Genomic DNA, 15,138 nt, shown 5'->3' with positions numbered 1-15,138 from the left:
ATATACACACACACTCACACACAGATACACATTTGTAACTGCACAAATGATTATTAATTAAAAATCTAAACGGTTTCATTACACACACTAACTCCCTCAACTAGTAGCTAGTAACTAAAAAATGTTTTTAAACGCACAATATGTAACTTCTGCCGCTAGGAGTCTCTCAAGCAAAACAATCACAAAAGACGGCGTGGATGACGTCACGAAACAGCGCGGGATCATGGGAGTTGTTGTCTTCAACCCCATTGCCGTAAGGTTCTCCCGGTTTGAATTTCTTCAGTGTCCGCGGTTCAGGAGGTTTTTACCGGGAGCCGAATTATCCACAGAGGTAATAAATAATCAGACAGGTAATTATAACCGTTAAAAACACGGAAAGCAGTTTCACATTTAAAGTCAGTGTTTCGCTGTGCGGCGGACACGGGACGTCAGGGGAGGGTCGGGATCTTAGACTACTAATCTAACTAACTGCTAATTTCTGAACCAGACGTTCAAGAGGTTTTTACCGGCAGCCGAATTATCCGCAGAGGTGTCCTCCCGCCCGTAGCAAACGGAGCAGGGGTTAAATCCGGTAGAAGCACCGAATAAAGCAGTGTCACTTTAAAAATCTGTGATTCGTGGCAGCGGTACGGCGGACACAGGACTCCAGGGAAAAGTTGGGAGCTAAAACTGCTAATGTCACTGCTAATTTCTGAACCAAACATTCGGGAGTTTTGTAGCGGTAGCCGAATTATCTGCAGCGGCCTCTTCACTTCATAACAAACAGACAAAGGGATTACAACCGGTAGAAACACCGAATAAAGCAATGCAAGGATAAAAATCAGCGATTTGCCGGCGCTGCTCGGCGGAAACGATCGACGTCTCGGACTGGCTGGAGACTCCTTACCTGTTTCTTTGATAGACGTTTTCACCGCGTAGCCGCAGCAGCAAGTCCCGGCCTCGGCCTTCACTGCAGGTCCCGACCAGGGCAGTTTAACTTCATAAATCAGGGATTCACCGACGCTATTTTTATTTCCTGGCCGTTTTCTCTAAGATCTTAACTCCAGACGTCCGGTTAAATATAGTTGAAAAGGTGTAAAAGGTGAATCTTAAAACGAGGCTTAAAAAAAGATGAAGCTTAATTTTGAGCCTCTGGCGACGACAACGCTTTAAAAAAAAAAAAAAAAAAAAAAAATCTTAATAGAATAAGATTCAGGGGAACCGCGACGCTGACGCATGCGCATAGTGGATACGACATTGACAGGCCACCAGATGAGACGGACCAATAGCAGGACTGCAGTCATGATTTCTCATCATCATTATTTCTCTGGTTTGGGAATTGCTAGAAACATCTGGGAACATACGTACAAATATACAACATAGGTCTGATCATTTTTAGACATTTGAATGTGGAAAAGTTACATCATTTGAATTAAGTGATAAAGCCACACCCCTCTTAGTGACCTCATTAATGACCAGCCAACAAGAACTTATGTCCTGTTATAGCCTGAACTAACAGAACTGATCAGCAGTGAATTATAATGTCCATTAACCCAATAATGGCCTTATTAATGGTTAATATGTCATTTACCAGACATTTAAGAACAGCCTCTGTGTGTTTTGCTGAGTTCATTCATTCAGAGTAAACGTATCTGCACAAATCTGGGATGAAGTCAGCTCTTGTGAAGTTTTTCTCTGACCATTCAAATGAACAAACTTTTTTCTGTGTGTGAGATTGATTTCAAAGCTTATGAATTAAATATTTGTGGTCACACCTGTCACTGTGTTTCTCTCTACCTGGAGTTTAACAGGTGGTCAAAACTTTACACTACAAGATTTAGCTAATAATTAATTTTCAAATGAAGTCAAGTTTGAGTGAGTTTTGTGTCAGTGTGGCCTGACTTCAGACCCATCACCAGACCCCTGAGTGCTGCAGCTCCAGCGTCCTCCTGCAGGGGTCACACCACCTCAACAGTCATGAAGAAGTCACCAAGGAAGACGCAACACAGTAAGTGCAGAGTAATTCATTGTCAAATAGCAAAAAACCAATACAACAGCCACACGCTACAAAGAGAACAGTGGTTTAAATAATGCACACACACCTTCCCAGAAACCCCCTCACCTCTGACTCTCTGTGACAACACAAACACACACACACATCTGAGCATCATCTGTAGAAAACAACATACAGACCTCCAAGCAGTTCAACATTGCATTGTTGTTACTGAGCATGATCACAATCTGAAATCTCACACACACTCACACACACTCACACACCCCAAGCGTCATCGTCAATAAAACCATTCCACGTGCTCTATTGCTTTACACTGACTCGACTGCTGTTCGGTAGAAACATGCGGCGCAGGAGCAACAACAGTTTGTTTTAAAAAATCTACCCCTCCATAGAAAAAAGCTCCACCGGGTGCTTTTACTAAAATATGTTAGAATGTACTGAGCTTCATCTACACACTACCTGAATACACTGAGATTTATATGACAGACACAGAAAAACCTTCAGACTGAACTGTTACATACAGAAGCTCATTCCTGCCAGAAAATGATGAAATGTTAGGAATGAAAATGAGGATAAGAAAACAAAATTTAGATTTTTAAAGTCACAATTATAAAATACTTTAAAGTAATTCTTTTAAAGTCAAAATATATAACATCTTAAATTAATGTAAATCCTAAAATATGGTCCGAGACAAAATTCTGACTTACTAATAACTCTGACTTGACTTTTTAAATTTGGTTATAAGACAAAATTATGACAAAGTAAAAATCTTAAAGATCTACTAAGTCAAAATTATGACAATTTCATTTTAAAATGAATTTATATTTCAGTAAAAACTACACAATAAACCCAATTTCTTACTTGAGTCAAGATTATGATGCAACTCAATATTAGCACAGAAAATTTTGACTTAGTGCCAAACCTGTGAGAAATCTTTGACATTAATTTCCCGATAGACAATTTGAATTTTGACCAAAATTATCATGTAAGAAATTTTTTTTGCTAAGTCTAAATTATGAAATTTATTATGCAGACACTGTAATAATAAGTGTCATAATTTCGACCTCAGATCTTTTACTTTAACAACCTGTTTGTGTCGTTTCCAGGGGAAACAGGCTTCCACAGTTACATGACACACGTCATGTGTCAGAGCAAACATAAGAAACTAAAGGTTCAGGCAACATTCACACAAACAGCATTTTGGAATTATTGTGGCAGAAAACTTTCTTTCTCCATGACTCCATAAAACTTAATTTACATTCATTTTCAATGACAGCATTTTGGATATTGTGTTCACTGGAAAACGTTTAGCCCTGTGCTTCCAGAGTTACAATGAACCCCACACTGGATCACACTGCTGCATCGTGGAGTTATTCTTTAAGATGCTGAGTGAGTGTCTCTCAGAAGAAAACCAAACTAAACAAAAACACACGCACACAGAGCAACAACCTGACAAAAGCAATTCTAAAAGCTGAAACCAACTTCAAACATCTTGACCTCAGGAATGAACCACCACACTTGTACACACAAAAACTAACAAGTTCATCAACCAAACAATCCAATGTATTGTGTGAATCTACAAGAATTGCATTAGTTTAAGTTTGAATGGGGAGATGTATTGATGTGTTACATGTCTGTGTCATAAAAATAGTTAATTGTGGGGAAACGGTGACTTCAGTTTTTAGATACCACCGTCTCTCCTCCTGTTAAAGCCATGGTGGAGGCAAGTTCTCTTTCCCAGTCTAATAAAAACACCCAATCCAAACACAAACAGCTGTGGGCCGGCCCAAACATCACATAAGGTGCTAAAGGTAACTGAACATAAGTGGGTCATTGCAAACATGTAACAAGACTCTTGTGTTTGTTCCACAAAATGCATGATTCTCATATATTCACGCTTTCCAACAAATCTGCTAATTTCAGTCTATAAAAGGACAAGTGTAAGATACAAGATGAGACGTGACGGAGAGATCGAGCAGAAACATTCAGCTCACAGTCTTTGGTTAGGTCATCTGAAGAAGCCAGCAGCACTTCAGAGAGGCCACATAGTGAGCTCTTTCAGGAAATGACAAGAAACATTTGGACAGAATCCCTGAAGAGCACCTGATTCACTTCAAGTGACGACTTAATGCAGAGTTAGAGTTGATAAGTCAACATGAAACGGTGAAAAGAGTGGATGTCCTGGGTTAGAGGGAGAGGAACCCTTGGTAGGTCCAACAGACTGGTGCTGGTTTGTAGAGAGGGAATGTAAATGATGCTGGTATCAGGAGTGAAGACGTCCCTCTGCATCCACTGTGGAGAGAACCACAACCACTTTAATCCCAGTTCAGTTCTGAAGTAGAGAGGTACCCTCGGAAGCGTCAGAGAAAGTGAAGACCTGTGGAAGTGAAGGCAGCGGTTCCTATGGTGGAAAGCAACGGAAGAAATTGAGCCCCTTTATTATTTGACAAGAATCATCAGTCAGGTAACGCGGAGAACAGGGAGCATTCTCCTCTGAGGTTCCTCAGACAGCAGGGGTTTGGACGACTCGTTCAGGTTTCACGGTGGTGTCGCATAAAAGCCAGTGTGGAGGTGCTCATCTCTTCCCTGACTTCATGTAGGACGGTATCGCTCCCCGGGCGGTCAGACCCTCGAAGCGTTTGTAGGTGTAGTTGATGAAGACCCAGTCCTTGTTCTTCAGGTCGGCCTCAGTGTGGTTGGACACCGGGGCGGCTGGAGGAGGAGGAGGAGAAAGGTTTTTAATCATTTCACAGCAAAGACACAAAACATGAAATGTGTTACTCAGGGACAGGAAGGGCACCTGTTGGTGTGAGGATGTCTGAGTCAGGGAACTCGTCAAAGTTGGAGGTGTCGTCGATGCTCTTGATCTCTATGGGAATGGCAGCAGGTCTCTCCCTGGACAACAGCAGCGAAGACAAGTCGTCAAGTGAAATTCTGCATTTAAGGACTCAGCAATCTGAGCTAACATGTCAGCGTGATCTTGTAGACCAGGTATGAGGACAAATGGACCACGTTCCAATTCATACACCACACTAGTGAGCGTTCAGTGTACTACATGAGTGTACTGACTGAAGTATCTGAGACGCAGCACCAGGTTGGATTTCAAATGTCACATGATCACATGATTAGTCCTCACCTGATATGGTCATAGTCCACGCCCTCAAAGAAAGGGTTGGACTTGATCTCCTCCACACCTGTAGCTCCGATCCTGTGCTCCTCCTCACAGCAGAACCTGTTCACAACACATGTTCACTTAACATCACACACACACAGCAGATCAACACAAACCATTTCAGGTGTTTTGTGCTACACAGGTACAAAAATCAGTGGCTGGCTGCTGCATCAGCTCTATGAGAAAGAGGCGAGTTCCTGCCTGAGGATGAGGTCTTTGGCCTTCTCTGATATAGGAACTTCTGGAGGGAAGATGAGCGTCTCTCTCCAGTTCATCACCTTCCTGTACGTCTCCTGTGGCGTCTCTGAGCAGAACGGAGGGTAACCTGCAGACAGCAAAGACCAACCGTCATTTATACCACAGCACCAACAGCAATCAGCCCTGTCGAAGATCATCATAGAAGAAATCACCCTCACCGTCATCTCTTCTCGCCTGGATTATTTTAACTCCCTGTTTTCTTGTTTAAGTGATTTCACTATTTCAGGACCACAGTTGGTTCAGAGCACAGCAGCCAGACCCTGAACACATCGCCTTCATTCTGGTCCAACTTCATTAGCTAAGATTGTTCTTTATGCCTTATCTTGTGTGTGGTTTACATATCGTTTTTAATTGTTGAGTCTTATGTATTTTTATGACTAACTGTGAATTGCTGTTTTGAAAAGTGCTATTTAGATAAAGTTTATTATCACTATGTAGCCTGGTCTGGCCTGACTTTGCTCCATCGTGCCTCCGAGTCATTACCTATCAGCATCTCATACATGATGACACCCAGGCTCCACCAGTCACACAGTTTGTTGTATCCGTTCTGCATGAAGACCTCTGGAGCGATGTAGTCTGGAGTTCCCACTGTGGAGAAGGCCTGATGGGGAGGGGGGGGCAACACAAAGAGAATTAGAGCCCGTTTGCTTTTAAGTAACAATAAAACACACAAGTTCAGACTAGAATGTGATTCATGACATATTTGTCGGTTTTGTTGAGGCAGAAAAAACTTTACGAGTCTGGGAGTTCAGCAAGTCATTGCTCTGCTCACAGCTCTTTTCTATCCATTTGAAACTGGAAAATATTTTTGGTTCATGATGAAACTGGACCAATCAGACTGTGTCAGAGGCCGTCTTTCAGTGTGGCCAGGACACAGTGATTGGATCTCAAATGTGTCCTCGATGCCTCTCAGGTGTGAATTTAGAGAACTGAACTGAGCTGTGATGTTAATACCAGGTCTGAACAGGTCTGAACAGGGTCAATCTTCAATCATCCAAAGGAGGATGAAAATCCAGGTCTTATAACATGTGACCATAATACTGTCAAAGAGTGACATCACGCGTGGTCGGACCTACCAGCTGCCTCCTGTTCCTCTTCCAGGTCTCTGCTTTCCTCTTGGAGTTCATGTTCTGAAAGGCTGTGGAGAGAAGACGACGCACGGTCAAGAGCTGCTACCGAAACAGCAGGTGAACATCTCACTGCTGCTTCTCTTTGAGCCACATACTGTTTACAGGGTTGACTATGAACAGTAAATGTAAAAATAACAGGTTGGCTTTTTTACTGAATTGAATCAGACACATGAATAAATGTGAGCAGCTGAGGTTTCATGCAAGCTACAGTTGGAATAAATGGAGAAGGTTGCCTGACTTTGCTTACTGAGGTCACTGGGCAGGCTGTGGTTCAGATTTTTGTAGAACTCGGTGCGGTGGGCCCTCTTCAGCCCAGTGCACAGGCCAAAGTCCGACAGCTTCACATGACCCTGGAAACACAAAACACACTATTAGAACCACTGACGTCTGCAGTGACAGTGATTTACTCCCCAGTCACACAAGTCTACAGTAGCCACAGGTATTTATCGGCTCTGGCTCTGATCAGCAGTGATACAAACAAGACGCCGGGTGAAGACACCTGTGACGTCCTTCAGAGCACAACACTGTAAACAGACCTGTCACTTCCACAGCACGGCGCTGTTAAAACTAAAAACACCTCCTGTTAAGAGAGACCTGGCCTGGTGCTGCAGGAGCGAGAGCAGCCCAGAAATAAGTTTTAAAAACACAGAATCTGCGATCGAAGTGTTTCACACGGAGGCTGAGACACTTTCAGGAGAGCAAACGCAAGGATGAGACATTCAACCAGTCTGCAAAGCAGCTAACAGCTGTGTGTGTGTGTGTGTGCTCTGTAACTCTCTTATTCTGGTGTAAAATTAGCGATCAACCAGTTATCAATGATCAATGTAGCATTTTTACATTTTTATGTCACAATTATTTTGTTCAAATGACTGCTGATAAAAATGAAGCAACTCTGGCTCTGATCCAGCCGTCTCTCTCTGTCTGTGTGGTCTTGAGCAATGTCCCGCCCACATCATCAGCTGATTGGTTACATATCATGAGTAACAGCCCACTAACACTGAACACAGACGGGCACAGACTGGAGAAGCTCCGGTGAGCGAGTGGAGCTGTGAGTCAAAGTAAGACAGCAGACATCGCACAAGTAATAAACATCACAATCATCTACACTGAAGTTACAAAAACACCACAATCTTATCAACAAGTTCATTTGTTGATCCAAGACACACTGAGCAAGAGAGGCCATTGCTAACTGCTAAGCTAACATAACTATCAGATCTGAACCGCATGTAAACACCACAGAGCTGTGAGCACCTGAGCAGAACTAGAGTAAGTTCAAATGTACAGCAGGTAGTTAGACACCTGGACACCATGGCAGGTGTCTAGACCACATGAAGAGAAAAAGATCCATTGGTTTTGGATCAATTCAGCACTAAATTATAGTATGTTTTTAATACTTGTGTATTGATCTCATGGAGCACAGAGGCAGCTTCAAACTGGTTAAGTTGACATGATGCAATAATTTAAAATCATTTTCAAATAAGATGAGAAGACTCAAGGTTCAGAAACTGTCCTGTACTAAGTCTAATGAAACCACTGTGATGGAGACGCACCCTGGAGTCCAGCAGCAGGTTGTCTGGTTTGATGTCCCGGTGGATGAAGCCCAGCTGGTGGATGGAGTCTATGGCCAGCACCGTCTCTGCGATGTAGAACTGAGTGGCCTCTTCCGTCAGAGTGTCCTTCTTCATCAGCAGGGTCATCATGTCTCCTGCAGAGACCACAGAGGAGAGAAAAATCGTCCCAATCAAATGATATGGAACTTTTTGGAGGCGGTGCCAGTACGCCGGTTAAGCCAACCGCTGGCTGGCCTGTTCATGTTTCCTCGCTGCATTGTGCTGTGGTGGTTAGAGGCTCATACCTCCAGGCAGGAACTCCATGATGAGGTAGAGGTTCATCTTATCCTGGAAGCTGTAGAACATTTTGACCACCCACAGACTGTCTGCCTCCACCAGAATGTCCCGCTCAGCACGGATGTGACCAACCTGACAGACACGCAGGGACACACACCAACACACCAACATCAACGTTCCAGTGAGAAGCAGAAATGAATCATAATCATGACCAACAGTCGAGGCAGAACTAAAATCTCGTCTTCTGTTATTTATGCAAAATGTCAAATGGAATAATACACCACACTAGAATATACAGGTTTTTGTCTGGTCATCTGCTGCTGCCGAGTCCACAAACAAACTGTAAGATGATGATAATGATATTATTCTGTGTGTGCTCCCATCTACATCACACAGACCAAGAGGAGATTTTCTTTCAGAAGGTCACAAAAAAAACTGGATGAATCTCACACAGATGTTCTACTTCTTGTGCATTTGTGACAATCTTGTTTTTGTCCTTGTTGTTAGTTACTGTTGTTTAATGTTTTACATGTAGAGCTACTTTAATCGTTTTCTGTGTTAGGTCCGTTTTATTTTTTATGTTTGCCTGATACAGTTTGATTTTAACAGTTGTTTTATTTATGTGGACCCCAGGAAGACGAGCCACCACTGTGTGGAAGCTGATGGGGATCCTAATGAAGAAATTCCAGTGTGTGTATTCTGCTGCCTCACCTGTTCTTTCTCCAGCATGTCAGCTTTGCGGAGGATCTTCATGGCATAGACATGACCAGTGTCTTTCTTCTGCACCAGGCGAACCTGCAGGTAAACACAACACAGTTCATACCAACCTGACGGAGGCTTCACCTGATCTGGTGGTGGTGGACATGGCTCCGTGCCCTCATGTACAATAACTGTCAATGCAGAGGTGAGTAGGTCGTCCTCTGCTATAATATGCTGAGAGAAACTTTGCTACTATTATTATCTCTATGTCTCCAGACACATGGACGTGTTTACTTGCTGTCAAAAAGTCACCAACACGTTCAAATGACAGAAGAGCCTTTATCTAAAACTGTGAGAAATATTGTTAGAACTATTCAGCTACAATAACACTGACACCTTCTTGCCAACTCATTATAATGGAGTGTTTTGTTCCACCCACGTTGTCACAGATAATTCTGTGTGTTCTCCACTGTGATAAACAGGTGGCAGATTTCTGAAGGTGGGTTGATTATCAAAATTAAGCAGTGTAATGTTTGTTTGAAAAGAAAACCTGCACTTTTGGAATCACACTTGCACAGAGGAGTAATGTTTAACGTAAAAGGTCTTCACCTCTCCAAAAGCTCCTCGGCCAATCACCTTCAGGGATTCAAAGTCCTCCAGACCCAGTCGAGTCCGTTTCAGACGCAGAAACTCTGTCTCTTTCCTCGCATGTTGAGAACGCCGGATACGTTTCTGCAGAGCACAAACCCCACTTTCATACACACAATCCTGTGCGATGCAAACTTGCTACTAAACACCATGCACAACTGTACATTTCCAAAGCATTTGCTAAGATTCACTATTTCACAGCCTCTCCAGGAATTTTAGATCTTGTGATTGTTGTGCAGCAGCTTCGAGTTTTACCCCAAAAAGAGGTTGAATTGAAAGAAGGCAAAATACTGAATAACTACTGTTTTCACTGTTAGTGAACACTGTTACAAGCTCAGTTCCAAGTACATTAGTGCAGTTGAACTTCCTTGTGCATATGTTATTGTCTCGGGGAATGTCTTTGCCCCAGAAGTTGCTACTTCCAGGCTGTGTTTTGCCCCAAACAGAACTGTACTCCATTATGTTCATCATAATAAAAAATAATCAAAATCTACCAACCAACTACTCACTTGAAAGATGTAAAATAGAACAAAATAATTAATAAATAAGTTAATAAAGTGCAAACTATTTCTTCAAGCTACATTGTTTTGTTTATATATTATAAGAGCTCTGCCTCATCCGTGTAGTAGTTCACTGTTCACTCAAAGAAAAAAACACATCAAGCACTTCACATCACTGGTCCAGGAGCTTTAAAAATCTGACCACCGCTGTGACAGAACAGAGAACCTCAGTTCCATTGAGTGATTTCTCCCATACTGCAGAAGGGCATGCTGGGAAAACACTGCAGATTTGTCACTCACCTCTTCATCAGCCAAGCCCTCCTGATCCATCACCTTCTCCAGCTTCTGCTGTCTGAAAGGATTTAAAGGACAATTTGACTATTACCTTTATTTTATAGCCACAGAATAGTGTATGCATATCTAACAATAATAATAACAATAATAATAATAATAATAATAATAATAATAATAACAAAAACACTGAGATACTTGAGTGATGTTATCATAAAAAAACAAAACACAATATTGGCAGCGATTCCAGGGTCAAGCCCTTTTGCACCAACAGGGAGGAACATCAGCTACTTTCATTCTGTTTAAACAAGGGTTGAGACGTCTCAAAGCCTGCAGCATTTCTCAGTGGCACGACTGAACACACCCACTTGCTCCACTCAAAATGGCACTTCAGGTTTTGGAAACTAATTGCCTCCAGAGCATGCACAAATAAACTGGTGAAAGTCTGTCAACAAGGGTATCTGTTGTTGGTAAATGTGCCCCTGCCCTTGCCCCCCTGCCCCTCCCCCCTTCTTCTGATCAGCTTGATCCAGTGATGATCTACAGAAACGCTGGTGGCAGTCAAACCTATGTCTTAGGAGGAGCTATCAAAACTGTGTTTTCCATTTTTCTTTACAGCACTGGTCACATGACGCTACACTTGATAATGAAACCTGTGTTACAGGATGAGGGTTAAGTTATGAGGTTTAAAAGATGTAAGTCGTGAGATTTCCTGTGCAACATATGTACAGAATTTCCATTACACTCAAATTAACGTCATCTGCTGCTGAACTACAAAAAAAAAAGGAAAAAAAAGTGAACTCAGCTTCAATAATGAACCAATCAGGACAGTTCTGAATATACACTGATGGAACAACAGGAAGTGGTTTTCCTCAACTTAACTAAACCACACCCCCTGGTGAAAAATAAACACATGAAAAACTAATATGGTTTTTTGAATGTGTGTGTATTCAAGATGCAGAGGAAGCAATCACTTTTCAGTTTCAGTATGAATTAAGTTGTCAGTGTGCTGTGCTGCAGAGACTCAGAGTGTAGCCAGTCAAAAAGTTACCTCATCTCTCTCTCCTCATGCTGGGCGATGAGGTTGCTGTAGAAGTTCTCCAGGGTCACTTTGGCCATGGTGACCCGCTCCTTAGTGTGGTTACTCATGGAGGAGCACGAGCTCTGGCCGGTCATCGCCATGCTTTACCTGAAAACGCACAGAGACGACAAAGTGAGCAGAGAGCAACACACCCTCAGTCAACACCACTGGAAATTCATGTCCTGTAAAGTCTGTTAAAATGTACCTCGTTGTTGTATGAAATAAAACTCTGGGCGGCCCAAAGAAAGAGGAAGGAAAGCTGCAGGCTCTGTCGCCTGAGCAGAGCAATGCTGATTAACATTGTGACAGAGCAGTTACGAAGAAATGATTAGGAAATCTGATTTGTGCAAGCAATGATGGTAGAGTCCTTCTGTGAGACTGTGTCTAGACTTAGACTTTGCGCTGGGGGCTGACAATGGTGAAAAAAATAAATAAATAACTGTACCACAGGTGCATTTGTACCTGCAGCCTGTATAAAGAGACAATGGACAACTTATTTTGTTTTAACTTATCACTATAACGGTAACGTGACGACCCCACCCTCTCTTGGCTGTTTGTCCTTGTCTTTGTGTTTTGTGCTGCAGATGACCAGTAGCTGGGGTCAGGACCACCTGGGTCCTGTATTCCCACATCGTACCCCACTTGTGCCGTGCAGCAGAGATAAAGGGGAAACTCTGCTCCTGCTGCTCCACGCTCCCTGTTCTTGTTTTTGTATCCCTCATTCTGATTTACTGATTTACTGACTGCCACGCCACATGCCTCATTTTTTGACATTTCTATCTATTGTTATGAGATTTAAATGAACAAATGTTGTTGTTGTTTCGCTTTAACTCCTTGTGTCACTTCCTGTTATTTGTCAAGCTTTTGATCCAGTCATGACAAATTGGGCGGGCATGGAACAGCATGGACACCCGCCTGAACCATGTGCTGGGAGGGGGTGACAGGCCCCCTTCAGACCAGCGGACCAGAGAGAGGGAGATGCAAGGCTTTTAAATAAGTGCCGTGTTTAAACCCTGGGCGAGCCGCCGATTTGTCATGACTGGCTCAAAGCTATGACAGATAACAGCAGATAATACAACCAGGTGTTGTACTTCTTTATCACAGCACTCGTGTTTTCTTGCTCAAACTGGGATTCTTCCATTGTTCCTTGCTTTGGACAGAGACCAGGCTGACAGCAGTAGCCATGTTATTTACACAACTGCCAGCAGCCAGAAACAAATGATTCATTGTCCATTTGATTATCTAAACAAACAACATGTTTCCTGGTGGTGCCTTCTATTAAACGAGCAGTGGTGAAACGTCCTATATTCTTCTTTGTGACAGCAATCCCAACATTAATCTGCCACGGGTCCTAAAAGGTGTAGTGTGGGTTTACACACACACACAACACATCAAATTAACCACAATCTTCTGAAGTACCATCAAACCTGGGCCACGGAAGAGTCTTCTGATTGGACTCTGCTTTGTGATTAGGTTGTCACAGTCCTGTCACACAGTGTGGGAACTGTAAGTGCTGGGTTTTTACACTTTACACCGTAGCTGATTTCCACAGAAGACAGTCTCAAGTGCTACTCTGTGAAAGCGAGGTCGGACTTTCCGTTCCGCTGTAACTTTTTCTCTGAGCGGTGGTACCGCTGAAACCACAGCACAGTCTTTGACTCTAACTGATGTGTTTGGTGACTTTGTTGGACAATTTTGCAGTGATAAAAATCTGGATTATAGAAGCTCAGAGGACTGCATGGAGTCTTAACAGGCCACATTTAAGTCTCTATTTCAAACTTATTCTGTTCCCTGACACCAGAAATAGAAAAAATGTAAATGAGAACAGCTTTATTGTGAATTCAGCTGTATTAAACTACTGTATGTGAGCGCTGAGAGCTGATTCTAGGGAGAAGGTCTTGTTGGACGAGTGGCTTCAAACATCACTTTTCTACATGTTACTTGATGTGAAGAAAAATATGACATAGATTTCTGCCATAAATAACAATGTCACTTAAAGTGCGATGTCGTCAGTGGGTCTAAATAGAAACCATCATTCATCAGCCTACCAACAGGGACACCATGAAGGGGCACTAGTGATGCTGATACTGACAACTTCACCACAGACGCCATGTTTTAATTAGATCAGTAATTGCATGTCAATGGAATGAACTGTGAAAACAGAGAAGGGGTGCCTTATGATTATTTATAATGAAAAATGTATTTAGCATTTATTGAAATGTGAGTTTCCTTAACGTTACGTCTGTGCAAAACTCCTGGTGTCTCTGTGAGTAAAAATAAACCAGACACAGATTTAGAAACCTGAGTGACTGATTCTCTCTCCTTTTGCTCAGCCGACCCAGTCGGTGTCTTCAACACGTAGCCTCAAAAGTTTTTCGTTTCGGTTGCACCGTAGCTTTTCAAGCCACAAATCACCTACAGAGCAAAGGACTGTGAACAGATCATCATTTAACTCGAAACTTAGCGCACTTCCACGTAATCTTGGTTCAGTTGTACCTGTAGTGTTACGTCTGGGCAGTTTCAGTTAACCTGTAGCCTTAAAAACAAAAACTTTACCCTGCTAACATTAGTTAGCTTGCTAGTTAGCTATCAAAGTTCCTGGCTGCATGAAGTCAGCGGAGAAAGTATGAATAACACCGGAAGCTTCATTCAAAATAAAACTGTCCCCTTTTTAGGAAACGCCGTTTCATCCCCCTTTCGATATGAGGAACTTTATTTTGAAAGCTGTCATCGGAAACACTCGCCTTCCATTTCCACGAACTTGACAGGCCGAAGTTACCCGAAGCAAACACCGAAGGGAAAGTTAGCTAGTCAGCGTTAGCTCCTTATCTGCTAAACAGCCCGAGTCGTTTGCTCCGAAATACAACGATAAAAGACCGGGTACGCTGGCGGGTCAATGATTAGGATGTTTCACTAAAGAAAAGGGCCAACCTGCTGTCTGTCCGCCCGCCTGGTCTGTTTCTGTCGTGGGTCTTTGTTCGCTTACCTTGGTCGAAGGTGCGGTGTCTGCCGTCTCTTCCTCTCTGTCACCCACGGTTGCGTCACCGTCGGTTCAAACTCACCGCGACACCTGGCGGCCAAACCTCGAGCGGCTCCTCCTCCCCAGGTGTCCGGCGCACCCGCCTCACCGGGCCGCTGCCGCCTCCCGCTCAGGCTGGGATCAATAAATCAATAAATCAATAAATCAATACAAAAACGTTTTGTACAAACTGTCAGTTCGTCGGTCTGAGCCTGGAGACTCGTTCAGTTTTAGTTCAGTTGGTGAAAAACAGGATGCAATTCTTAAAATATAACAATCTTTGGTTATCATATTGGGCTCAGAGCATTCTTTCTTATTGATGAGTAGCTCTTCAAGTCCGTTTTGTCTAATTTAGAAAAGCGTTTTTCTCTCCTGTTGGGTTTATAAAGAAAGCCATTGAGATGCAGATGCACATGAAGACGCCGTCTGATTCTTCATTTGATGGATTAGTTATAATACAACACACATTTTATTCTTTAATTAGTCCCCCCCCCCCTTTA

At 42.9% G+C, this 15,138-nt stretch overlaps 1 protein-coding gene across 4 annotated transcripts; it reads right to left on the bottom strand.

Annotated features, from left to right (window-relative positions):
* Nucleotides 1–886: 886 nt before the first annotated feature.
* On the bottom strand, nt 887–14,776 carry LOC139619993 (serine/threonine-protein kinase 38). Of its 4 annotated transcripts, none has more exons than XM_071475092.1 (14): nt 14,606–14,776; nt 11,590–11,727; nt 10,548–10,599; nt 9,709–9,831; nt 9,112–9,195; nt 8,409–8,532; nt 8,104–8,258; nt 6,792–6,903; nt 6,500–6,561; nt 5,907–6,024; nt 5,367–5,490; nt 5,130–5,225; nt 4,794–4,888; nt 887–4,705 (listed from the first exon to the last, which is right to left on the bottom strand). In XM_071475092.1, the coding sequence occupies exons 2-14, from the start codon at nt 11,718–11,720 to the stop codon at nt 4,569–4,571; spliced, it is 1,413 nt and encodes a 470-aa protein (XP_071331193.1). In that variant the 5' UTR covers nt 11,721–11,727; nt 14,606–14,776; the 3' UTR covers nt 887–4,568. The 4 variants fall into 4 exon arrangements, with proteins under 4 accessions (XP_071331193.1, XP_071331196.1, XP_071331194.1 ...); XM_071475095.1 differs by having other exon boundaries at nt 6,801–6,903; nt 14,606–14,728; XM_071475093.1 differs by having other exon boundaries at nt 14,551–14,622.
* Between the last annotated feature and the right edge of the window lie 362 nt (nt 14,777–15,138).

Source organism: Trachinotus anak, unplaced genomic scaffold (genome assembly GCF_046630095.1).
Source record: "Trachinotus anak isolate AG129_WGS33_773 ecotype Australia unplaced genomic scaffold, CSIRO_AGI_Tana_v1 ptg000004l, whole genome shotgun sequence".
Classification (NCBI taxonomy): domain Eukaryota; kingdom Metazoa; phylum Chordata; class Actinopteri; order Carangiformes; family Carangidae; genus Trachinotus; species Trachinotus anak.
This window is presented reverse-complemented; position numbering and strand designations above follow the sequence as displayed.